The following is a 26,361-nucleotide window of genomic DNA, read 5'->3' as shown; positions in this document are numbered from 1 at the left end:
TGAACTGCACTGTATGGATTCCCTACTTTACACAATGAGCTTGACTGATTTGTTAGAGCTTAATAAAACATTTTCAAAATCATGTAATGATCTGATTTACATAAATGTCACCGGCATTTACCTGACAAGTTCTTTTAAAATCAACAAAGCATTTCTCAAGATTGTCCTTTAATCTTAATTGCAAATTAATTTTAACACGTGGGTAATTAAAGAAACACATTTGGCAGAAACAGTAGTTTAGCTTTAACTTGTAAAAGTAGGGCAGGTAAATTAAAGAGGGCAAATTCCAAGTTTAAAGTGCACAGTTTATTAACTGAAGCCAATTTCAACTTAATTTCAACTTGCAGACACAAATTATTTTTTGTCTCCTGTGGTTTTTCATGCATGACCTCAAATAGGCTAAACAACTCTGAAAGAGATAACTGTGGTATCTGATGAGATTTCCTCATACAAAGATCCTGCTCTGTTTACTGGACTAATAATAAACACCAAACCACCCGTAACTAAAGGTTGCAGACAGAGGAACATGAAAATCTTATGAATACTAGCTCCTTAATTCCAGTATCATCCTGTGGTACAGAAAACAGACTTCGTGCCACCGACAACTTGAAATGTAATAGCATAAAAAAAGTTAGCTGCTCCAGTGATGGAAACAGGGCTGTAAAGATGGATGTTCATCTATTCTAAGCTTTAACTGAATCTATAAACATAATAAATGCTGAACAGAATGTTTCACAAAGGAATGCCGAGCATGAGAGACAAAGAGGAGAGGAGAAAACGGTGAAAGGAAACATGAGGAGGCCCAAATCATTTTAATCCAACGTTGAAATGCAGTAAATCAAAACAGACTTTAATGTTCAGTTATTCTACCACATGTTCCTGACAAAATAACCATGTTTGCACCAAATACATTAAATTATTTACATGTTTTCTGGTGACTAAACATTAACCAACAACATTTTTTCCCATTCTTTGACATAGTAAATAATAAATACTGCAAAGGCAAAACTGGAAGTAGGTTCCACACTTAAAAGAACAAAGCTGGTCAGTGGTGCAGGAGGGGAATAGATTTTTTTCTTCACATTAGCAGACTGTTCAAAACGACCTTGTTTGAACAAAGGGGAGCTTGTCATGCTAAACACAGTTAGGGATCATAATCACTGTGAAACCTAAGAAACCTCGCACCCACGTTCATTATCCACATATAGCCATCCTCCGTGTATGTAGTAGCCTGAGATTCAGCAGATATGAGCTAAGCTCCTTGTCTTTTACAGCATATATAACCCTTTTCTTTTTACTTCCTTAGGACTACTTAGCAGGCCACATTGGCAATGGCAATTTACAGTGGGGCAAAAAAGTATTTAGTCAGCCACCGATTGTGCAAGTTCCCCCACTTAAAATGATGACAGAGGTCAGTAATTTGCACCAGAGGTACACTTCAACTGTGAGAGACAGAATGTGAAAAAAAAAAATCCATGAATTCACATTGGTAGGATTTGTAAAGAATTTATTCGTAAATCAGGGTGGAAAATAAGTATTTGGTCAATAACAAAAATACAACTCAATACTTTGTAACATAACCTTTGTTGGCAATAACAGAGGTCAAACGTTTACTATAGGTCTTTACCAGGTTTGCACACACAGTAGCTGTTATTTTGGCCCATTCCTCCATGCAGATCTTCTCAAGAGCAGTGATGTTTTGGGGCTGTCGCCGAGCAACACGGACTTTCAACTCCCGCCACAGATTTTCTATGGGGTTGAGGTCTGGAGACTGGCTAGGCCACTCCAGGACTTCAAATGCTTCTTACGGAGCCACTCCTTTGTTGCCCGGGCGGTGTGTTTTGGATCATTGTCATGTTGGAAGACCCAGCCTCGTTTCATCTTCAAAGTTCTCACTGATGGAAGGAGGTTTTGGCTCAAAATCTCACGATACTTGGCCCCATTCATTCTGTCCTTAACACGGATCAGTCGTCCTGTCCCCTTGGCAGAAAAACAGCCCCATAGCATGATGTTTCCACCCCCATGCTTCACAGTAGGTATGGTGTTCTTGGGATGCAACTCAGTATTCTTCTTCCTCCAAACACGACGAGTTGAGTTTATACCAAAAAGTTCTACTTTGGTTTCATCTGACCACATGACATTCTCCCAATCCTCTGCTGTATCATCCATGTGCTCTCTGGCAAACTTCAGACGGGCCTGGACATGCACTGGCTTCAGCAGCGGAACACGTCTGGCACTGCGGGATTTGATTCCCTGCCGTTGTAGTGTGTTACTGATGGTGACCTTTGTTACTTTGGTCCCAGCTCTCTGCAGGTCATTCACCAGGTCCCCCCGTGTGGTTCTGGGATCTTTGCTCACCGTTCTCATGATCATTTTGACCCCACGGGATGAGATCTTGCGTGGAGCCCCAGATCGAGGGAGATTATCAGTGGTCTTGTATGTCTTCCATTTTCTGATGATTGCTCCCACAGTTGATTTTTTCACACCAAGCTGCTTGCCTATTGTAGATTCACTCTTCCCAGTCTGGTGCAGGTCTACAATTCTTTTCCTGGTGTCCTTCGAAAGCTCCTTTGGTCTTGGCCATGGCGGACGTTTGGAGTCTGACTGGTTGAGGCTGTGGACAGGTGTCTTTTATACAGAGATGAGGTCAAACAGGTGCCATCATACAGGTAACGAGTGGGGGACAGAAAAGCTTCTTACAGAAGACGTTACAGGTCTGTGAGAGCCAGGGATTTTCCTTGTTTGAGGTGACCAAATACTTATTTTTCCACCCTGATTTACGAATAAATTCTTTACAAATCCTACCATGTGAATTCATGGATTTTTTTTTTCACATTCTGTCTCTCACAGTTGAAGTGTACCTCTGGTGCAAATTACTGACCTCTGTCATCATTTTAAGTGGGGGAACTTGCACAATCGGTGGCTGACTAAATACTTTTTTGCCCCACTGTATTTATTTACACAGCACATTTCATTACAAGTAAACTCAATGTGCTTAAAAAACGCAAAAATAACACAACAATAAAGACCTAGCTATGTAGGACTATGATACCTTGAGGCACACACAGTTATTAAGTGTACATCTGAGAGAATAAAAAGGTTTTAATTTGTTTTTGAATGCGGACACAAATGGAATTGACCTCGGGTCAGCGGGCAGCTTCTTCCAAAGAAGTAACTGAAAGCACCCTCAGCACCCTCAGATCTAACTGAGAATAGTTGAAAGATCGGTACCTGATGACCAGAGAGCTGGAGCTATGTTATAGACACTGAGCAAGTCAGAGATGCACTGGAGGGCCAAACCACTGAGAGCTTTATGAACTAACAGAAGGGTTTAAGGGTAATCTGGTATTGAACTGGCAACCAATGACGTTACTTACATACGTGTAAGGCTGCTACAATGTGGACAAGCTGAAGACGTCCTACTGATGATTTAGATAATCCTGTAAATAAAGCGTTAGACTACTCTATCCTGTTTGATATGAATGCAGGGGGCAATTTCTTAGTTTGAGATAAGAGCAGTCCTGTTGCCTTTAATAAAATAATTGTCAAATTGAGATCACTGCCCAAGATTATGCCACAGTTCCTGACTTGCTCACTGTGTTTGAGAGAAACAGATTATAAGTATGAATATATTTTCTGTCTCTGTCTCTTTTTGGAGCAACAACAAATATTTCCATTTTGTGTATTTCTTTTAGTTCTTAAAGATTTTAAATCACTCGCTGTTCAATCACTCTTATCAAGCCAGGGTTTTGTTAGAAGGATAAAATCCAGTTTTTTAGTAACAGTGACATCATTAAAAATAAAAGCCTAATTTGCTAAACATCTAACATTCAGTAGCGCAAACTGGAAAGTTGACTGAGACAAGGTGGGTTTGATGAGTACAAGGTGTTCTTTGTGTATGGTCTGCTGTTAATTCCTGCTTTAATATGAGAAAGTGGTCTGGTATTTTCACGACATCATATAGTTTGCTAAAAACTTTCAAAATCCTAGTCTGGGAATGTCTTTTCTTGTAGTAGCATATTCTGTGACCAGGAATGTACCTGCATGATGAACTCCCGACGTCGGGGCATCCCTCTCTCTGAGAGCAGCAGGTACTCGGGCTCCTTCTCCTTTTTGGCCTGCTGGATCTGGGCTAGACGGCTGATCGGGTTCATGCCCTGTCCATAATCTGGTCCTGTCTACAAGGAAAAAAAGCCAGTGATGATCTCTTGTAATAACAATAATCATTTATTCTGCCGTGCTTCCCTAAAAGCAGGTGTGTTGGTTCACTTTGTTAAAGTACCTTGAGGATGGTCTTGGTTCGTTTCTTGTAGTGTGTCTTGGGTTTTTCCACAGTGGGTATGGAGGGAAGCTTCTTTAGGTCCTGCAGGATGGACAGAGCGGCACGTTTCTTGGACAGCTTCTTGCTGTTGCCCTCACCCTCGGCAGAGAACTCCCCCACGGTGACACGGGTCAGGAAGCTTTTCATGTGTGGGGGCCCACTCTCCTTCAACACCTGGAAAGGTTTTTGGAGAAACACAGATGGGAGGGTTTTTTTCATAAAAGAGAAATTAAGTAAAAATGATAATACGAAATCAGAATTTATATATGTGTGGGTTTTTTCTCCTGTGCGTAATATGTATAAAGGAGTGTGTGCAAAGCTCTCTGTGAGCAACTACACCAGGTGGTCCAAAACATCTGCTCTCAATGGTCACACACTGCTACCCACCCACATGTGGGTGTGTTATCCATATACAAAACACTCCAAACTGAACAACACTGACGCACAAACACACATATGAAAAGTAACATGTTCCTAGATGACAGTCTCTAGTGATGAAGGCTCAGTTTCCTTCCTCTAGCCTCTGGTCACCTGGGAGACCTAAAACAAACACCGGCTGGCGTTAGGTCATGCTTCTGCAATCACATCTACTTCAAGTCCAACCACAGTGTGCGAGTGTGTGGATGTGTGTGTAGCAGGTGGGGTTCTTATATAGGAAAACATGCTGGAGGAAGAATTAAGTTTCACACACTTACGGAGTCCAGCTCTACATGTTCGGTGAACGTGGATCGGTTCCTAGCTCGATGGCTTTCTCCCTTGCTTTCCCTGCTTTTTTTGCTGCAGCAGCTGTGTGCTGCTTTGGATTTTTTCAGCCCCCTCCCACGCTCTCTCCTGATTTTCTTCATTTGAGCTTAATTTGTGGTGCAGACAGCACAAATTGTAGTAATCAGATGCAATCTAGCAACAGTTGATTTGAACTCAGTGACCGATAAAACAGATTAAACTGAGAAGCGGAACCTAGAACATTCCTCAAATATTTCACACATCAACACAGACTAATACCAGACCTTTGGAGAAACAAAGGATAATGTGTCCATACCCTCTTCAATCTACACGACACCCAAAAAAACAAACATTTTAGTTCAATTAAACTGAAGTGACAAGGCAAGTCCTGTGCATGAAAACTAAACAAATAGAAATCAGTTAGTGAATGTTTAGACAGATACCACACATACAACTATGGCCACAAGTAAAACAGAAAACTCAGAGCAGACACGCATAATGTTAATGCAATTAACACCTTTTATCACATACATGATCACTTCTTTTCTCTTCCTACTCAACTGACTCCAACATTTTCTTAACAGAGGATACACTGGCCCCCATGTTTCCCATCACTGTTAACCTGTCAGCCTGTGGGCAGTCCTGCACAAGGAATTTAAGTATACAGTAGGTTAGCACGTGCGCTGTAGTGAAGACTTGAAGCACTAGCTGTCCAAGACATCAGGCAAACTTACTCCCACCCAAGGGATCTAACTCTGGTCTTGCTCATCACCAGAAAAGGGAAATGTAACATGGCAGCTCATTGTATGTTACAACATTCAGTGGGACTGGAAGCATCCCGAGTCAGATTTTGTTTTTTAAGGCATAGTGCTGACGATGACGTCGCACATCACCGGCCACACTCAGCTAAGATTATGTCACTTTGAGGAACTAGAAATGGATTAACAGTGAAATGTGTATTTAGGGCCATAAATATCTAGATAATAACATTTTTGCAATAGATTTTGAATCAAACAATCAACATGTGACTGACTTTCAGCCTTACTTCAGGGGACAAAAGTACTGCATAAAGGAATTACAGCCATTTTTTATTCATTTTTATACAGAACTTCACATATACTGATCCTGGATGTGAATGTCACAGTAATTCTGGCCTTATCTAAACTGCTCTTTTTCTAGGATGGAATGATTGTACAGCACACATCTTTAATGACATTAAAAAGGAAGAATTGGTTGCTAAAGTTATTTCTCTAATCCACATAAACATATGCATTCACTCACTTAAATAAGATAAGTTAAGATAATCTTTATTTAGTCCCACACGTGGGGAAATTTGTTTTGTCACAGCAGAAAGTAGACAGTGCAAAGTTATATAGCAAAAATTAGAGAACACAGGAATACAATAAGAATAAGATACTGTGCAAAACTGTACAGAATAGAGTAGAATAAAATAAAATAATATATACAATAGGATAAAAATAGAATACAAATGCAATATACAACTGAGTAACAATACAAATGCACTTATTAAATCTTTTAATAAGTGGTGCTGAAGGTTCTGCGGTGCCTTTCACTTGAGGCTAAGCTCTACTAACTTACTTGTTTGTGATCATAAATGACTACAACTGGTAGCTTTTCTTCTTTCCGCATAAAAAGGAGTTGCTGTACAGCACTCATTAGATTGACCAATACTTAGAACAATGGGAAAGTCCAGGCAACTCAGTAGTTCTGAGAACTGGAGATTTATACAAGTTGGGAGCCATTTTCTAAACACTGCAGATTCCAAGATCCTCATAATTGAAAAAAAAATACATAAATACAAGTTATTTCAGATGTGTCACCACTTTGCAAAGGTCTGGAAGAAAGGTTTTATAGTCAGACGAGACACAAAGACTGAGCTATGATGGCAATAAATTTGACCACAATGTGTGGAGGAGTAAAGGTGAGGCTTTCAAAATTTAAGAACAATGTACCAGCTGGCAAGAATGGTAGTGGAACCATCATACTCCAGGGCTGTTTTTGTTGCCACTTGAATTGGTATATTGCAAAAAGTGGATGGAATAATCAAGAAATAGGAAAACCTCAAATTCTTCAACTTCACCTCAAATCAAATGAACTAGATAGCTGTTCCTGCAACCAGACAATGACCCCAAACCTACATCAAAACTGGTTTGGAATGGATAAAGATGGCTAAAATTGAGCTTCTCTAATGGTGTTCCAGCCTCGACCTCAAACCTTTTGAAAGTTTGTGGACTATGCTTCAAAGCAGGGCACGTGCCAGGAAACTAAACCAATTTAAATGAACTCTGCCAATTCTGCCAAGAAGAGTCGTCAAATGTCCAGAAAGAATTAATGCCAGAAGCTTGTTGATGGTTACTTGCTAAGTGACATTTAACCAAAACTTACTGGGGCGTGGGGGTTACATATCTGACTATGTATGTCTACTTCTGACCTGTGTGGATTACAGAAAATCCCAAATAAATAAATAAACTTGTCAATTCATATTTTTAAAGTAATAAAAGATGTACTGCATGCTCTACAGTCCACTTTACCTTAGAAGAGAGAAGTTCAAAAAAGCATTACCGTAAAATCTATGACTTAACGTCTGAAGTCTGGAGCCATTGTTGACATCACCTAATGCTGTTTCCTCTTTTACAACGCTCTGCTAGGCCTTTATTGTAGCCATCTTCACTTGTGTCTTGTTTGTGGGTCTCTTGTCTTCAGTTTTGCATTAGTAACTAAAAAGTATTAAATATATAACTCAGGTATTAAAGTATTAAAGCCCTTGAAAAAAAGATGGCGCCGGTGTGTGTGGCTTGCCGTCGGTCTCTGTCCAATTTTGTTTTTGTTTGTTTGTTTTTTACAATTTGAGCCACCCAAATCAACTTGCAACTGGTATATGAACACTTAAAAACTTTTGGATCTTCAATATTTTCTGACAAATCAGCAAGGGACAAACAACAGGGTATCCCCCATCCTTGGCTGATGTTCCTGCTTACCTGCTACTGCGGAGCGCTTCCTCCTGCTCCAACGCACCGTCGCAGACGCCTACGGTAAACGTGCCGGTCGACTAGTGAAGCTTAAAGCTTGCTTACTTTTTCTCTAGCGCTGCTCGCCAGTGGATTATAGTCTGTTCCATCGCATCCCAAGGCATCTCCTGGATCATGTTGCTCTTTCTCTGGTTCCTGTCGTAGGCTCGAATGGACATGAGCCTGCTCGCCAGTGTTTTTCACGTCTTGGGCGTCGTGGAATAAACTTTGTGAATTTGCGCCCATTAACTTGGGCTTCACAGACAACCTCTGCCCAGACTCCAGCTCCAACGAGGATGGCTTTAATAAATGCCCGGTCCATAGCAAGTAAAACGTTTGTCATAAACGATTTCTTTTCTTCAAATGGATTGGATCTCCTTTTTGTGACTGAGACATGGATTAAAATTGGTGAGTCTAGCTTCATTTCTGAAATATTGCCCTCCGACTGCTCATTTTTAAATGCTCCAAGGATATCAGGAAGAGGAGGAGGAATATTGACAGTTTTTAAAAATAACTTTAATTGCAAGCAACTCCATATAAACACTGGTTTATAAATGCCTTAATGGTCTTGTTCTCCCATATCTTTCCAAGTTACTTCAGCCTTATATTCCTTCACGGACCCTCAGATCAGCTGACCAGCTGCTGTTGGTTGTCCCAAAATCAAGGCTTAAACGTAGAGACAAGGAGCTTTTTCAGTTATGGCCCCAAAACTTTGGAATACGGTGCCTTTAAATATTAGACAGGCATTTTCGTTTCCTTTTTGAAAATGCTTTTGAAAACACACCTTTTTTGATAGCGTTCAGAATGGCTTGAGTTGATATGGTTTTATGTGTTTTATTATGTTTTATGTGTATGTCAGTGGTTGTATCTTGTGTTTTACCCTGTGTTTCTGTACAGCACTTTGGGCAAACTTTTTGTTTTTAAACGTGCTATATAAAGTTACTGAAACAGGGTAAGAAGCTTAAAGGGACTGGTGTGTATTTAAATGAACATTTAACGAAAAAGACTGCTGAAATTGCAAGACAGGCACGCAGCCTGAGAAACAAAATAAGATACAAGCGACATGGACGAGGAACTGCAAAGTAATGATAAGACTAAATGGCAATCCCGAAGAAGCGAAAGTTGTGATGATAAGAGAACTCAAAGACTTAGAGCAATATAAATAATCAGGAATCTGCTCTGGAATCTATTGGAAAAGTGACGATTGGATAATGAACAATGGGTATGGAAAGTGTTTCTGGCCTTACGGCTCAAAAAACAACAACAAAAACAAAAACACATAAATGACAAGTTTGGACACAGATTATAGGTTTCCATTCAGAGATATTGAAGAGGAAGAATTTGATTATGAAAAGGACTGTCAAGGTGGTTATTTTGCCACACACGCTGAGAAAACGAACTTCAAAACGTTTAACCCTCTGGCCTTGTTAAAAATCACTACCCTTTCAGCTTGTTCGTGGCCAAAAATGGCCAGATAGGAACCAGAGGGTTAACTATGCAGAGCACAACATGCATGACCCTGAAAGTAACATTGACCCAGATACCCACTTCTACAATAACACCAATAATACTTGTGAGTACTATACAGATGACCAATTCAATATGAATATTAAAATGGCAAATGCATTGTCGGTCATACATTTCAATAGTAGAAGCCTGTATAAAAATTTTTCTAAAATTACAGAATGTTTAAGTAAGTTAAAAAAGTTTAATATAATTGCAATATCAGAAACATGGCTCGATAATGAGAAAATTAGTGAAATGGGACTGGAAGGATACGAATTATTTACAATGAACAGGGTGAATAAAAAAGGAGGCGGTGTTGCCTTATATGTAGATAAAGTTTTGAAATGTAGTCTGATTGAATGTATGTCAAGCACCATAGATAACGTATTGGAATGTGTCACTATTGAAATCCATGTTGAAAAAGCTAACAATATAATTATAAGTTGCATCTATAGGACACCAGGTTCATGCCTTGAGACATTCAATGAAAAACTTGCTGCTGTGTTTAGCAACCTAAATGATAAAAAAGTGCAAATAATTTGTGGTGATTTTAATATAGATTTGCTAAACCCAAATGGACATCAGAAAACAACAGATTTCATAAATACAATGTATAGTAACTCCCTTTTCCCTGTAATTATAAAACCAAGTAGAATAACAATTGATACAGCTACATTGATAGATAATATATTCACAAATAAAATTGACCATGAAATAGTAGGTGGACTTCTTATAACTGATATAAGCGATCATCTTCCTGTTTTTGCAATTTTTCAAAATTATTTTGGGATTAAAACTAAACAAAAGAATCAAATATTTGATATGATACGACTTAGAACAACAAGAGCCATTGCTGCCCTCCAGGTGGACTTAAAGGAACACAATTGGAATGAGGTTTTTGCAAATGAAGATTCAAATAGTGCATATGATGCATTCTTATCAACTGTAATTTCACTATATGAAAAAACATTGTCCTTTAATGAAAAATCACTAGAAAGCATCACAGATCAAATAAGCCATGGATCACAAAGGGGATAGAAAGATGCATGTAAAAAGAAAAAATAATCTATATAAGAGAGTCATAAAACAGAGGACAAAAGATGCTGAAATAAAGTACAAGTTATATAAAAATAGATTAGTAAATATTATAAGAACAAGTAAGAAAGAATATTACCACAAATTATTGGAGCAAAGTAGAAGTAACACACAAGAAACATGGAGGATATTAAATAGTATAATCAAAAAGGGCTCAAAAAATAAGAATTATCCAGATTATTTTAAAAAGATAAAGATATTGTGCTTGATAAAACTAAAGACATTGCAAATGAATTTAATGATTTCTTTGTAAATGTTGGCTTTAATTTAGCAAAAGAAATTCCAGAGTCAAGAAATAATAACGACCTAAATAAACATATTACTCAGAATGTGTCCTCCATGTTTATTGGTGCTGTAACTCATAGAGAAATAATTAACATTGTGAAGACATTTAAAAATAAAAAGTCCACTGACTGTTTTGGTATTGACATGATATTAGTTAAAAGTATTATAGAATATATAGTGCAACCTTTCGCATACATTTGTAATCTGTCCTTTCAAACTGGTGTATTTCCCTCACAAATGAAATAGCAAAAGTTATTCCAATCCATAAAAACGGAGAGAGAAGTCAGTTTACCAATTATAGGCCAATATCACTGCTCCCACAGTTCTCAAACATTTTAGAAAAGTTATTTGTTAATAGACTTGATAAATATATTGAGAAGCATAATCTCCTAAGTGATAACCAATATGGCTTTAGAGTGAAAAGGTCCACTTCGATGGCAGTGATGGAACTTGTAGAGGGATATCTAATGCTATAGATAATAAGGAATATACTGTTGGTGTTTTTATAGACTTAAAAAAGGCGTTTGATACGATTGATCATTCTATATTAATGAATAAACTAGAGAGATATGGCATAAGAGGGTTAGCATACAAGTGGATGAAAAGTTACCTGGATGACAGATATCAATATGTCGAATTCAATAATGTAAAATCTAAGCAGTTGAAGGTAACTTGTGGTGTTCCTCAGGGCTCTGTGCTGGGCCCTAAATTATTTATATTATACATAAATGACATATGTAGCATTTCCAAACTGTTAAAATGTGTATTGTTTGCTGATGATACTACTCTGTATTGCTCAGGTAAAAACCTAGAACAGCTTCTGACTACAGCGGAAAAGGAGTTAAATATATTAAAAAACTGGTTTGATGTAAATAAGTTATCATTAAATATAAAGAAAACAAAATTGATTATTTTTGGCACTAGACAAATGAAAAATGTATCTAAAATCAGGGTTAATGGAATTGAAATTGAAAGAGTGTACGAAAATAAATTTCTTGGAGTGATAATTGATGATAAGCTGAGTTGGAAGTCTCATATAAACCATGTGAAAACAAAAATGTCAAAAAACCATTGCTATTCTCTATAAAACAAAGCATGTCCTGAACAAAAAATCATTATACACACTCTATTGTACTCTGTTGCTTCCATATATGACTTACTGTCTGGAGATATGGGGTAATGCATATAAAACGAACACTCTTCCTATTTTCAAGTTGCAAAAAAGAGCTATAAGAATTATAAACCAATCAAACTATATAGAACCAACTAACATTTTGTTTATTAATCTGAATACCCTGAAATTTTATGATTTAGTTGAATATAAAATGGCACAGATAATGTATAAAAGCACAAATAACTTGCTTTGCCCCAGTACTCAGAGGCTGTTCAAAGTCAGAGAGAGTCAATATGACTTAAGGGGAACAGATTTCTTTAAAAAAAACAAGATAAGGACAAATATAAAGCAGAGATGTGTTTCTGTTAGAGGAGTTAACCTGTGGAATAGTCATGACAGTGATTTAAAAAGGTGTAGTTCATTTTCCTTGTTTAAAAAATATGTTTAAAAATAGAGTATTAGAAAAATATATATATCAAGAATGAAAAGAGCAAAAAAAAAACAAAAAAAACCTCTTGATTCTTTTGCTTTGATGTAGTTACTTATCTAAGGTGGAAAGTTTTTTGTTTTTTTGTTTTTTTCTTGTTTGTTTGTTTGTTTTGTTTTTGCTTTGTTTTATTATTTGCTTCGAGCCCTGTGTACAGGAGTTGCATGCTAAAAGATCTTTTGTTAAAAGGGTTGGCGTAATAAGCAAATGCTTCAGCCAATACCTTTTGATTAGCCTTGTCTCATGCTTTCTTGCTTTGTGGTAGATCTTTGTTCTGTCTTCACTGAGATATTTGAATGCTAATCAATAAAAACATATCACTCAAATAAACTGGATTTGGATTTGAAATTAAATATAAATCTTGGGTTGACATCCGGTGGCTGACTCGGCCAATTCAAGAATATCCTATTTCTTTGCCCTGAGAAACTCTTAGGCCATTATCCATTTATTTACTTATCCACTTTGACAATGATAAGCCTACCTCCTCAACAGTGTTCTTAACTTGGCTAGATGCTATCAAGGGGTTTTTATAAACACTGAAAATATTCTGCAATCATCTCCTTAAGTTATCTTCTGCAGTCTTTCAGATCTTTGGGTGTTGCCAAGATGGTCAGTGCTTTCCTTGTTTTTCAGAAGTACCAGATTGCGGACTTGTCACTCGTAGAGTTTTACTATTGAAGGTTTATCTTTAACAGTTACCAAATGCAAGTTCAATAATGACTTTTTATCTGGTTAGTATGACATGATTAAACAAAGGAACAGGGCTCAAAAGTGACTGTCAATTTACCTTTAGCATCTGAAAATAGAGGAAAATGCACAAAAATGGCCATATTTCATAAATAGTAATGAAGAACTTTTGCTTAGCCCTTAAATTAAAGCTGGAAGTCAACATTTCAATCACGTATTATTTTATTTAATATCAACTATGATGGAATACATGAATAAAATGACAAAGGTTCTATATTTTTACAAATACCTAAGGACCTATATGTAAAAGACAAGTCTTTGATGCTGTTGTAACAAATAATCAGATGTGCAAGACAGGAAACCTCTTCAGCTCTTCTCAGTTCTATTGTCACTCAAACCTTCTGTGTCTCCTTGTTAATCACGCAGAACATCAAGTTTTTAAAATTTAGTAAATAAGCAGAGACTCAGTCAAGAAATTGTTCTGGCACATAATCTCCATAAACAGAAAACTTAAAAGAAAGAGACAATATTTGGTTTTCATACTGATTAAATTAGGTATGACATCAATTAATCAATGAGCTGTTTTTGGCAGGCAGAATTTGTCACTATTGGACAGAGCCAAGTTAAATGTTTCACTCTTCTTTAGGGATGACTGTAGTTCAGGAGGTAGAGCAGTAGAAAAAGTAGAGAGAACTAGTCCATTTAGCATTTACACATCTTGCAGGGGCATTGATCTTTACATCTAACTCTTGGTGAGAAAGTCAAAGCGAGAGTTCCCTCAAAATCTACTATTTTGTTGTTTTGAATGTGTACAGCAGTTACATTAATTAACAGAGAAAAGTCAATGTTCTGTAACTACATTCATCCTCTTTGTCATTCAGGAAGGTGTTTTTGTGTTTTGTTTTGTTTTTTACCATAGCAGGCTTTTCAGAGTGACAGACTCGCACAAATACCGGAGCATAAGCCCTCCAGAAGTGTTCCACTTGCTTATAATTCATCTGTGCTGTTTAAATTGAAAACATAAAGTCACCAATGGGAAGAACGAGATCAAATGTGGCCTACATGGACATATGGCAAGTCAACAAAAAGTATGAGACAATGCGTATATATCTACGCATTCAATGTCACCTACTCTTGGCACATGATGGCGGCAGACAAGCTGCAGTCAGTCTCCTGGCAGACGACACGGGATCTGCGCCACACCGATGGGATTTCAGCACTTCCATTCATTTACACGCACAGTCAGACACACATACATGCAAACAAATAGACAAACACACCCGTCTGCCACCTAATGACAAGGATCAGATTGTATACAGGAAACCTTTGGTAATTCAATGTTGAATTTTTTTTTTAAAATCCCATCTATTCTTGTCTCTTTATTTGTTCTTATTCAATCATGTCGCCAGCTTCGCGTGGAGACATTAATACCCTGAGCAGTCTGAGGATTTGAGCATGCGAGAACTCAGGTACTCTAGAAGAGGAGGCTATGGGAGCAGGGTAGGACAATAGTAGGGACTGGTAAAGGGAAGAAAGGCTCTTTTGTGATGAGTGGTGGATGGACAAGCCCTGAGGGAAGCTGATTCTTGTAAGATGGGTGGTTCTTGGCTCGGACCCTCTTCTCTTGTGTCCTCCTTGGAAAAGGAGCCTCCGATCCAACACACAAGCCGTGATTTATAGATTGGTTCCTCTTTGATGCTGACATCTGTTTGATATTGCCTGACGGGGGGATTAAATGAGCCAACTGACTCTCAGGGTGGCAACGACCCTCATCGCTGCAGAGGGATGGGAAAGCAGACACTCGCTAACAGTGACTCACGGGTAATTTCATGCCCCAGTAAGGGCAGGGATGAGCTGATGTGAAAACATGGTTTCTGTGAAAGGCATTCACATGAGAGATGACCATTACTGTTTTATGTGGGACGCATCTATGTGTGTTAGACGAGGGTGTGCATCAAAGAAGATTCAGTAAAGAGGAAAAACATAAAGCTAAACTTTGTCAACTTAGTTGGAATTTAATGGACTGAGTGTGCAAAATGAAATCCATAAAAACAAGTAATTCAGTAATTCACACTTGATCTCCAACCACAGCATACTGGCAGAGCGAGAACATACTGCATCTAAGAGTGGGGATTAAAGTGAATCTGCTCAAGAGAAATGAAAGCTATGAGGGAAAGAGAAATGTATGTTATGCAAGGAGAGGGAGAGGATAGATTTCAATCTCTGTGCTTGTAATTTTTCTTTAGTTTTATCTTTAATTATTATCTAGTATGTTGGTTTATGGAGTTCCACGTCCAGAAAGACTGCCGTTAATCTTAACAGATCAAACGCTAACAGTCTTGCCACCAGTGACTACTCTGAAGAAAATTGCTGGTTCAAGTCAACTTGTCAGTGGAACAATCGTTTAATTTAGCGGCAGTTTAACAAATTACTTCTTAATGAGGGGAGATCCATCAAAAAGTGCTCTCTATATTTGTTTCTCAAACAAAGTATGAGCGTGATATCTTATTGTGTAATTCTTAAATAATTGGGTTACATTCACAATTTCATTAGTAGTTTATCCTTTTACTTAGTGAGACTTCATCAGTGTGTTACTGAAAAATGTAAACTAGTGAGATATGATTGTCTTTTATAAGGAAAATTGGGTTTAAGTGCTTCAGGGTAATTTAATTCTCACATGTAAGTGACACAAAATAAAAGGTAACTCTATTGTAAAGTGATTAGCAACTCGATTAACTGTATCCGGGTTTCTTTTCAGTCTCTTTCCATTCATCGCCAAATGGCAGCTCCAGCAACTGGATAAGCAGTTAAGAAAATGGATGGACGGATGTTTCTTTTTTCCCTTCATTTACTTATTTCTTTGATTTCCCTTTTTTAAAGTATTTCTTTCTTCTTTTTTAAATGTGTGTGGCCATTTGTCTAAGTTCTATTTTCATGGCTGAAAATAAAACAAAGACGTTCAACGTTGAATTACCAAAGTCAAATGGGAGTCTGTGATGGGAGGGGTGGGGTGTAGCTATCAGGAGGACACTGGAGGGACTGAAAAGTTTTGTATTTTTGCATTAATTTTTAATCCCTAGAGGTTGCCGCTTGATTCAAATGCCTTGTTATATGTAATCACATGCTTTGCCAATTATTTATTATTTATTTATTTATTTAAAAATAAATAATTTGTTGATTATTGTTTGTTGCCATCTGACACTTCAACATTTGCTTGATGTAGCGCAGAAAAAAAAATGAACCTGATCCCTCTGATTTAAATAATTATATCCTTTTACAGTAGAGGGTAGACCAAACAAACCAAGCTAAACGCTGCTGTCAAAAAGCGCACACAACTCGTAACTTGTGAAATAGTCAAAGAAAATGAACTGTTGAAAGAAATGTAGGGAGATGGTGAAAGAGAATAAGCGTTGTGAGAGAAAGCACATGGAGAATATTTACTGATTTACTGCTCATCAGACAGCAGTAATGAACAGTCTGTCTCCAGACTGACAGTGAGCAGAGGAGAGACCGCTCGGAGGAATGTGGCTATGTTCTTCTTTTAAAAACTGCTGCTCTCAGCCTCCGGTTTGGAGGGACTGAAAATGAAAGCAAAAAGACTGCTGCCAGTGACAAAGACATAACAGATAATGAATCATGTCAATCCAGATTTAGCTGGATGAAATTATTAATAGCAGTTCCAGGAAGGTAAGTGTAATTCCTCTGGTTCAACGCAAGGTAGGACTCACAGGGTAGCCATTCCATACCCTAGTGCATGGCTATTCAACTACGAAGTTAGTTGGGCCAGATTTTCAAACCGAGGAATTTATCTGGGCCAGATATTTTTTTTGAAGCCAGTAAGCAGCAGATCATGATCAATTTCAAATCCACACAACTGTATTGAAAAACAAGTAATTTTTTATTCCTTTTCCTCAGTAAATCTGGTGACCTCTCACAAATGCACACCAAAAGGTCCATTTAAAAAAAAGGGAGCTATAACTAAACTATTTTTTGCACATTTGAAATAATAATAATAATAACAAAAAAACATTTTGATAATTCCCTTTCAAATTAAAATAAATATTTCGCTGACCACTCACTTTTCCTGCCATGGATGGAGCCCCATCCGTCACAAGTATACATATATATATATATATATATATATATATATATATATATATATATATATCTATACTGGATACCTTATATCCAGACCATTTTCCTCAAAAAGAGCTGAAATCTTCTCAAACATTATTTCGCCAGCTGTGTGTCCCTCTAACGGTAGTAAGCCGAGCAATTTCCCATCCAAAAAATGGACATATACGCACAACTGTGCATTATCAGTTCTGTTTGTGATCTCCTGCTATAGACATTACATCAGTTTTCTTCAGGTCATCTAACAGCATTTCAAACTCGTCTGACGCCAGAACCTCTACTCTACGAATATTTGAACTGTCCTACAGGGGTACATTTTTAATAGCAGATGTCACACTTACTTTAATTTTTTCATCACTTTTCACCACATCCACCACGGCCAGCATGCAGTATTTCACTGTTTCAGAATCTGTGAAAGGCCTTTTCTTCTTCGCCAAGAAGTAAACACGAAGGGAAGCTGCTGCAGCTTTCTCTTGGGCTGTACAGGACCCTCATCATGGTAGTACAACTCCGGTTGTAAGATTATTAAACTCGGTAAAATGAATAAGTATTTGTCAGTCCAGGCAGGGTTAAACCGACAGTTTTCATTGTCAATTTTGCGCTTTTGGAGTGAGAAAGACATGCTGTTGTCGCATCATATATTACGATGATTGTTTAATATGTTTACATCATGGTGCATTGTGGGTTAAATATTGCTAGGCTACTAGGAGTGTTGCATTCACAGTCTACACTACGCTGTAGGAATTTTTATTTTTTTATTATTATTTTTTTAAATTAATTAATGAATAAATTTTTGCGTTTTCTCTGTGTTTCTGCCAGGACCACAGGCAGGGCCACTCGCAGGTTGCTTCTGGGCCGCATTTGGCCCGCGGGCCGCCATTTGAATAGGCTTGCCCTAGTGAGTAAATACATTTTGTTAACAAAGAAGTTGAAAGGTGGAAGGAAAAAGGGAGGATTGGATAGCTTTGCAGATAATTTTTCCACTGTTGTGTAAACTCTTATTAACAAGCAAAGTAAACACAGTGAGAAGATTTTACCTCCCTTCCTCTCCTTACAGTTCATTTCCTCTCAGCCCATCTTCACATCCCCCTAGTGTCTGTGAAGAACTGCCCTCTGTAATTTTTGGGACTGATGTAAGAGAGGTGGAAGGGAGGAACTCTGTGGAGGAAGGGAGGGGGCACACATTGTAAACTGAGCCTCTCTTGTTTTTGGCACCTTGCTGAGTGCAGAAGAAGAAGTGGGGAGCGATGAGGGAGAGAATATTGGACGAGTCAGCTGAGATATGGTGAAAGCCAAGGAGCACTGAACCAGCGGTCATACAAGGACACACTAGATTTCATGGATTAAAAAAAAAGTTGTGTTGTGACTCTAATGGTCAGAAAAGATGTGGTAGGATTCCCTGTAGAATCCAAAGGAATCTTGTCAGGCAAAGCTAGTGAGGAACTTAATCCTGGTCTTATCCAGTGGACCATGTCAGGGAAACACAATGTTTTAAGTTTTGGATGTCGGGTTTTACCAGCTAATGCAAAAAGCTTTTCCCAGAAGCAGCCGTGATTAAGAAACAGAAACTATTGTATGCCAAGAAAGCCCATCCTGAGGTGGCATTAGACATGACAGGCAATGTACTTCCCAAAAACAAAAATCCCTGAATACAATGATTACACATCCTTAACTGTAAAACCAAAAGTGAGCCAAATGCACAGAATTACCAAGTGCCTTTGCTCAGGTTTTGAGAAATACATGTAATCCCCATTTTAATGGCAAAAGGCAGAATTCTGATAACATATTGAAGCTTGGTTTAGCAGATGATGCTAGTAAGTAAAGTTCATTCATAAATAAGCCTGGTTTTAAAGCCTTATTAAATGAGTCTATTAACGATCAGATACAATGTAAAGTCAGTACAATGAGCTTGACTCAGGAACCGAAAGTTAGTTAAGCGTAAACAAAACAAACGAGTTAAGAGGCAGATTTTTGAATGGTGTGATTTTGTCATCATAGTTAAATTTAACAGTAAGTTTGTACAAATAAAGCCTCAAATAATGGAACAAAGCTCTGCAGTCTTGTGCTGTGTAACCGTTTTGCCTTCTGGGCAGGGATGGGAGTCTAAATTGAAATGTGATTTAATAAAGTAAAGTGTCTTTTAGGGGTTTGTACTTGATTAGCACCAGCTAAGCTGAGTCACCAGTCACAACACCACACCACTGAATCCATTCCCACATGCTTAATCAATTCCATAACCGTACTGAAACACACTCTCATATGTAATGTGTCTCACTAAGATAACAGAGCTCACTGACGCATAAGTAAAGGAAACGTCCGTCCTTATAATAATAAAAAAATGCATTATTAATGAAGGATTCCCACCGTGACTCCTTCAAATTCCAGTATGTTATCTTTTCACACGGCTACTGATGAAAACAATTTTAGAAACACTTCCCACATTTTGACATTACACAAACCCCGGACATCACGACTATTTACACATCATCTCACTGCACAGTTTATCTTCTTTCTGCATTCCTTCTGTAATTACTTCAAGGAAGATCATAACTTGCAATTCCCCTTTGTACCAATAATAATAACATTGCACGAACATATCCTTGTGGGTATTTCTCACATTGTTCTCACCTCAAAATTAACAGACAAGTTCCTCTTGAGGGCAATTTCATAGACCAGGCTGATCTCTGATTTACTGGCATCAGCGCCTTCCTCTGTCTCCCCCTTTTCCTCTGGACTCTGGAAAACAAATACAAGATTCGAAAGAGAGAAATGTTTAACAAAGGTCTGTCATTTGATACAATGGTAAAATGATAACGAATATTTTTTTTATTTTCACAATTTCCAATGAACAGTGACTCAATGTTTGACATGTCATCAAACATGGACAATACTGAACTGCACACCAGCAGTGTGGATGTCGGCCAACCTGCCACAACGAGAAGCTTGTATTCTGGAGACAATCCGTATCTGATATGGAATTAAAAACTTGGTTACATGGACACGACTGGTGGTCCTCTGTCTGCACTGGAAGGCCTCTTAAATTGATTTTCTATTAAATTTGAAATTTTTATAGTGACAAACTGTTCCAGCTTAAATTATCAATTATAATTTGTGAACATCGTAAACTGTGTCCTCCTTAAAACAAACTAGAGAACAAGAAAAGCTTAAGATCAAAGGATCAGCGCTCACGGGGAGAATCACACATTTATATCTAAGAGACAGGCTTGATGACATTTCACCGTTAAAAATTAAAACAATTTTCTGTCTCCCACAAAAGCAAAAACTAATTAACCTATGAAGCAATTCTGGACTTAACATATGACGGCTCTGGGTTGAACTTACGGTTGAAATTACAAAGATAGTGATAAGAGCAACTTACAGTAATTCTTAAATTCGTTCCCGTTAATGTTTTGAATTGAAATCTTTCAATTTGTCATCACAGTATCCTCTGCTGATGATAAAACCTAGTTTGCAACACAGATATCACGTCACCAGGCACACAACAAGGGGATTTTTGGTGCTATCTGTTGATGAATGTAGCCGTCTCACATTTTGTCTGATTAACTCTGAATGACTGCAGTCTTTCCCTTTGGACTGCTTTCCTTTTCCTGCCTCAGTACATGACCTGATGGCACATGACTAACACTGTGAGGTCTCTTAAAATTCACAGGAAGGAGTCCTACTGCACCTACCCCACTGGGTTAAAGACATACAGATGGTAAGAGGCATGTGTGACTAACTTATGCTGAGAGATACGCCATATTCTATTTTGGTCTAAGACACTTAGATTTCATCATCACACAGTAAAATTAGTGTGATATTGATCATAAACATAAAAACAAGGTCACAGGTTTTTGAATCAGCTGTTGCTGCCTAGCAATTGCCAGCAACCTTCAGCAACTACTTGCCAATTGGGTCGGGGACTAGCAACTGGAGACATAGCAGTGTGAAGAACTCAACTCAGGGATAAGAGAAAGAACTTGGAAACTGTTAGAAAATTGTTTATACCTGCAAGCAGGTAAAAAGTCTTTTTTAGACCTTTTAAACAGAATGAGGATAAACTTGATGCTGAAACAGCAACAGTTTTGTTACATAGTATTAATTAAGTTCAGAACAGAAATGTGAATAAATTTAATGTGAAAACAAAACAAAGCTAACCTTGCTGCTGATTGGAGTAAAGGCTGTTAAAAAATAACATGGCCTTAAGGATGGACACTCATCCCGTGATCTAAATATGTAGAGAGGGCATAAGTAGCACACAATGATGCTACTTATTCCCCCTCTACACAAAGAAAAACATTTAAAACCGATCAGAATTTAACTTAAGGCAATTTAATGCTTTTTTTTTATGCCATTATTATTATTAATAGCATTTTAAAGACACAGTTTTACTCCCTCAAGAGAACCTTAGAGAGCTGGTTAGGTTTAAAAAATAAAAGGTGGTGACAATGATTTGTTTGGTATTTATTTTTTAGTTGCCACAACTATGGCTAACTAATAAATAAGCACTGCTGTACTATACAATACATAACTAATGTGCTTAATGCCCTGTATAGACACGGACATGAGAGAAACTTGAAAGTGACTCTGTGCTCATCTCATTTTTTTCCCACTGCTCTCATTTCAGTTCTAATTTGGATTCATATTTATCATGATCACATGTTTCTGTTTCACTGATATGTTTGATTAATAGCATGAATTAATCTCAAAGCTGCATTAACAAGCTGCTCGATAAGTTTGGGTGCAAACTGGAATGACTAAGCAGACCTGGCAACTTTCCAGTGACAAAGACAAATAGAGGGCTAACTCTGATTCCAGCAATTCATCTATTTATATAATAGTATATAAATATAAGAAGTATAAGAAGAACTGATACAGAACTCTCAGATATTAACAATCACCTTGAAGTAGCTATTGTGAATGAAAAGAAGAAAAACATTTCATTTTTATATTTAGGTCAACTGATTTTAAAAGGGATCATCAAAGGATAGGAAGAAGGAGCTCCCAGAGGATGAAAATGAAATTCAGTAAAATTAAAGGCAAGCTTGTTTGTTTCACAGAGCTTACACCTTGAGCTTTTAACTTTTCTCAGAGCAACATGCATATACAGAACTGTGCAAAAATCTTGACCTAGCTGTTATTTCATTAAACTTTGTTTCAAGGAGCCTGGCTTTCTTGTAATTTTTGAAAGCAGTCTTGACGAATTCAAAGTTTTTCTTTGGACATTACCTGCTTTTACAATTTACCTGACCTATTCAGAGAATATTTTGTTTGTTAAGACGCTTAACGCTGACCTATGGATCATTCAGGTGTAATTAATTTGGTACCTAAATCAAAGGAAGAACAAGTGCATGTGCATCTACACATAACATACAATTTAGCAAAGAAACAATTTGTTATAAGCAGCCTGACACAAAAAACACTTCTTGTTCCCATGTCTTTTTGCACCAACAAATAACTTCTAACCAAACGCTTGTCCAAACTCCAGCATGTTGTGCAGTATCTCACAAAAAAATGTGAGGAAACTAATAAAGTGGAGGACAAAAGAACAGTCATCAGGCCTATCATCACTGTCAATATGTATGGAGGGAGTCAGGAGAAAGGTCTACAAAGGTCTCTGTCATGGTTCGAGGCTAGTACGTTTATGAGAATGCATCATTTTTGTGAAAGAGGTAACTTATATGGTAACATATATTTATGAGTATTGTATCTGTTTTTTCTATTAAGAAACTAAAAAAATTACTTACTGTGCCTTTTAAAGAAATGACAAGAAAGCTTTTCAGAAGAGAGTTCAGGCCTGCATGTTTCCATGTTCTAATAGGGTCACCGCACCTATTTCCCAATTTCCCGGTATAAAGAAACGAAGGCTAGCTCCAAAGCTAAACTCACTAGTGGGAATATAGTCATTCATTTAAGCATTTAATCATTAAAATTGCAGGTGTTTTATGATTCCCGGGAATATATCTTGTTGCCCTACTGGTGTATAAACAGTGTAATTACAGTGTCATTGATATTTACCTGCGGTCTTCCTCAAAATAAGGTTTGACAGCCCGTGGTGAAAAGAAACATTTAATGCCGGAGGGCGCCCCACTTACACATGTAGGATCACACAGACTCATGCAGAGACAGAATGAAAGACGTATACTGTAGACAGAATGTTCCTCAATTTGTAAATCAAGACTCAGAAGCAGCAGCAAACAAAGAGCTCATTTATGGAGGCCGACGCCACAAGACAGCAAGGCAGGCAAGTGAGAAGAGCCAAAGCGTTTTGAATAACCATCAGCGATGCCAGGCTGTGAGGATATGGGGTAATTTGATTTCCGGTGGGAGATGATAACAACAGTTAACAGCTATGCCCGAGGGAAACTCTGGAAAGGTACAATGACACTGGGAGTAGGCAGAAAGAAAAGCACAAGAAAAAAGAACAGGGGAAGAGAAAATAACCCTGTGCCAGGTGCAAACTAAAACTATGGAGATTGCAGGGCTTAAATTATACATTGGAGTAATTAGAGCTGAGTTGGATCTGGATTCAATCTGATGAAAGGTGAATATACAATCATCTTAGCAACTGCAGAAATATTACAAAACATGATTTAGAAGCATCCTCTAAGCAACACCAAATCAAAATAAAGAAAAAATCCTTCCACCTTTAATTAATGAAGGCGTTTATAACAGTGGGTAGGATGAAAGCTGCAGATGAGGCTCCAAAGAACAGAAGAACAATCTAAGTGTTTATTAGCTTTGCCAAAGATTAGAAAGCAGCCATAAGATGTCCAAGACTGTGTGCTCGTGGGTGCTGGAAAGCATGTACAAAGCTCTCAAAGCTGAATTCTGTTGATTTGTGTTGTATTTGTGTACATTTCAGAAAATTACATTTGCCAGTTTAACCAAATGTTCCCCTTAAGTTGTCTATAATCAGATGGACTGACAGCTACCACTGGATTACTTTGATACAGAAGAAATATTTATAACTTGAGGATTCTCAAAGCTGCAAGGTTTTGTGAATCTATATGTTCAAATCCATCCAGACCTCCAGAGAGTCATTTAAAGACCCACTAAAGTACTCAAAACTGCCTTTGTAGTAGGTCCTGCCACACTAGGTGAAAGCAATACCCGTCACGTTGATACTGACAGTGATACTTGTTGTACAGAACAGGTATCAGATTTATATCATGAATAGCAGCCAGGGCTTTTATTTGGTATCGGTTTAGTAGGAAACTCATGGTACTGAACACCACTAGTTTCAATTCTTTTTCAGTGTATTTCAACATGCCCAAATATAAGTACGAGCCAACTCCATGTGTGTACACTCCCCAGAATAAGGATAAAGACTGTAAAGAAAGTACACTGGATATTGAAAACACTTTCTCAGAAAAAGTGACGAGACCAACAGGACTACTGTCCAGTCATTGAACTCTAGTCAACCCTACTTCTGAACCAAATCAAAGTAAAGTTCAATGTCGCTTTCAGCTATTTCAATATGAACTCTGAGAACTACGTCACTATTTGTAGAGGAATTTCTGAATCTGTTTCACATCTATGAGGTCCTGGATGGACTCTGGATGTCAGCAGTTAACATGATTTTCTGTGCGTGTACCTGGCAGTACAACTGTCTTGATGCTTGCTCGGTCATCCAGGTAAGACAATCACAGAATGTTCAGGTGAAGAGAATCTAATTTCTGCACTAAGACACAGTCTGATTTTGTCTTAGTGCTGTTTCATCACAGTCTTGCTCTGACTGTGAGTGGCCGCAAACCTCGTCCCCATCGGAGCAACCATGTCAAAGGTAACAAGACCGCAAGTTAATTGCACATGGTCATGAGGTCCAACCAGTTTTCCCTAGTTTAGCATTATGCAAGATTATTATTACTCAGTTACAATTTTTGAAATTATTGCAGTTTCTTATAAATAGCTCTGAATGCAAAAATAAAACTATAATAATGTTTAAAAATACTGGCAGCTGCTAGTGCTACCCATCAGCCTCCCATTCGATGCACCAGTAGTATCGATTTTCAAATATTCTTGGGTAAAATACAAACCCCAAGTTGTTCTCTGATGCATCCGGAGCGTGCATCGGTGTGTGAATGTTGAAAGCACTTACATAGGAAAAGTGTAGAAAATAAGTGCTTGTATGAATGGTGAATGAGGCAAGTTGCATAAATCGCTCTGAATTCTCAGAGAAGAGGAGCCCTATATGAGAACCAGTCCATTTACCAATCCTAGGTGACTCCCTTCTTGAGTTATCACATTCAGAAGATTTTCTGAAAACATGACCTCTGACCTATGACCTTGAGGTCGAGGTCACTGAGAGTGGAACTTGTCTGAGACTTTCAGTAGATGCATCTATGGTATGAATTAAAAATCTCTATCAACTTGTTCTCAAGTTATCACATTCACAAGTTGGTTGTCCAAAATTGTTCTGTTAGTCAATAAGACTCAGTCAGAAGTCAGTAGAACTTAGTAAAGTGCAGGTAAACATTGGGCAATATGCAATGTTATTGTAACCTTTCTGTTTTTATGTGTTTCCGCGTGTTTACCTGTGGTCGGCCGCTCAGGGATGGGTTCATTGCGGAGGGCTTGCAGGGCCTTCATGGCAGCGTTGTGTCTGGCTGCTTGGCGAGTGCGTCCCTCACCAATAAACTCATGACTTCCTACAGACAGCTGCACATAGAAGATCTTAGGAACAGGATAATGGTACCTGGAATTTTAAAAAAAAACACAAAAAAACATTAGCAAGAAGAGAAGATGTATCACAAAACTGGTAGCGCAAAATATGGCAGATCAGGAGTGCACATTAAAGGACATTAGACGATCAATGTGTCGTCTTACCCTTAAGCGAAGGTTTACATCCGCTTTAAAAACAGATGCTAGGGAAAGAACTGGCTCTAACATAATGAGCCAAGTTATCAATTCTCACCGTTTACACCATTTCCAAATTAAAGGCCCACCACTTCATCAGGGTCAATTACTACACAATAGC

The 26,361-nt window shown here is 37.9% G+C and overlaps 1 protein-coding gene across 1 annotated transcript in view; it reads right to left on the bottom strand.

Annotated features, from left to right (window-relative positions):
- Positions 1 to 26,361, bottom strand: part of stau2 (staufen double-stranded RNA binding protein 2) — a 117,862-nt gene that overhangs the window by 67,130 nt on the left and 24,371 nt on the right. Inside the window, exons 6-9 of the mRNA XM_085172090.1 lie at positions 25,924 to 26,079; positions 20,010 to 20,121; positions 4,283 to 4,495; positions 4,041 to 4,178 (exon numbers count right to left, since the gene is read on the bottom strand). Coding sequence (XP_085028216.1) covers positions 4,041 to 4,178; positions 4,283 to 4,495; positions 20,010 to 20,121; positions 25,924 to 26,079 — 619 coding nt within the window. The remainder of the gene's footprint in view (positions 1 to 4,040; positions 4,179 to 4,282; positions 4,496 to 20,009; positions 20,122 to 25,923; positions 26,080 to 26,361) is intronic.

This window comes from Neolamprologus multifasciatus, chromosome 9 (assembly GCF_963576455.1).
Source record: "Neolamprologus multifasciatus chromosome 9, fNeoMul1.2, whole genome shotgun sequence".
NCBI classification, from domain to species: Eukaryota; Metazoa; Chordata; class Actinopteri; order Cichliformes; family Cichlidae; genus Neolamprologus; species Neolamprologus multifasciatus.
The sequence above is the reverse complement of the archived record's forward strand: the minus strand, read 5'-3'. Positions and strand labels throughout refer to the sequence as shown.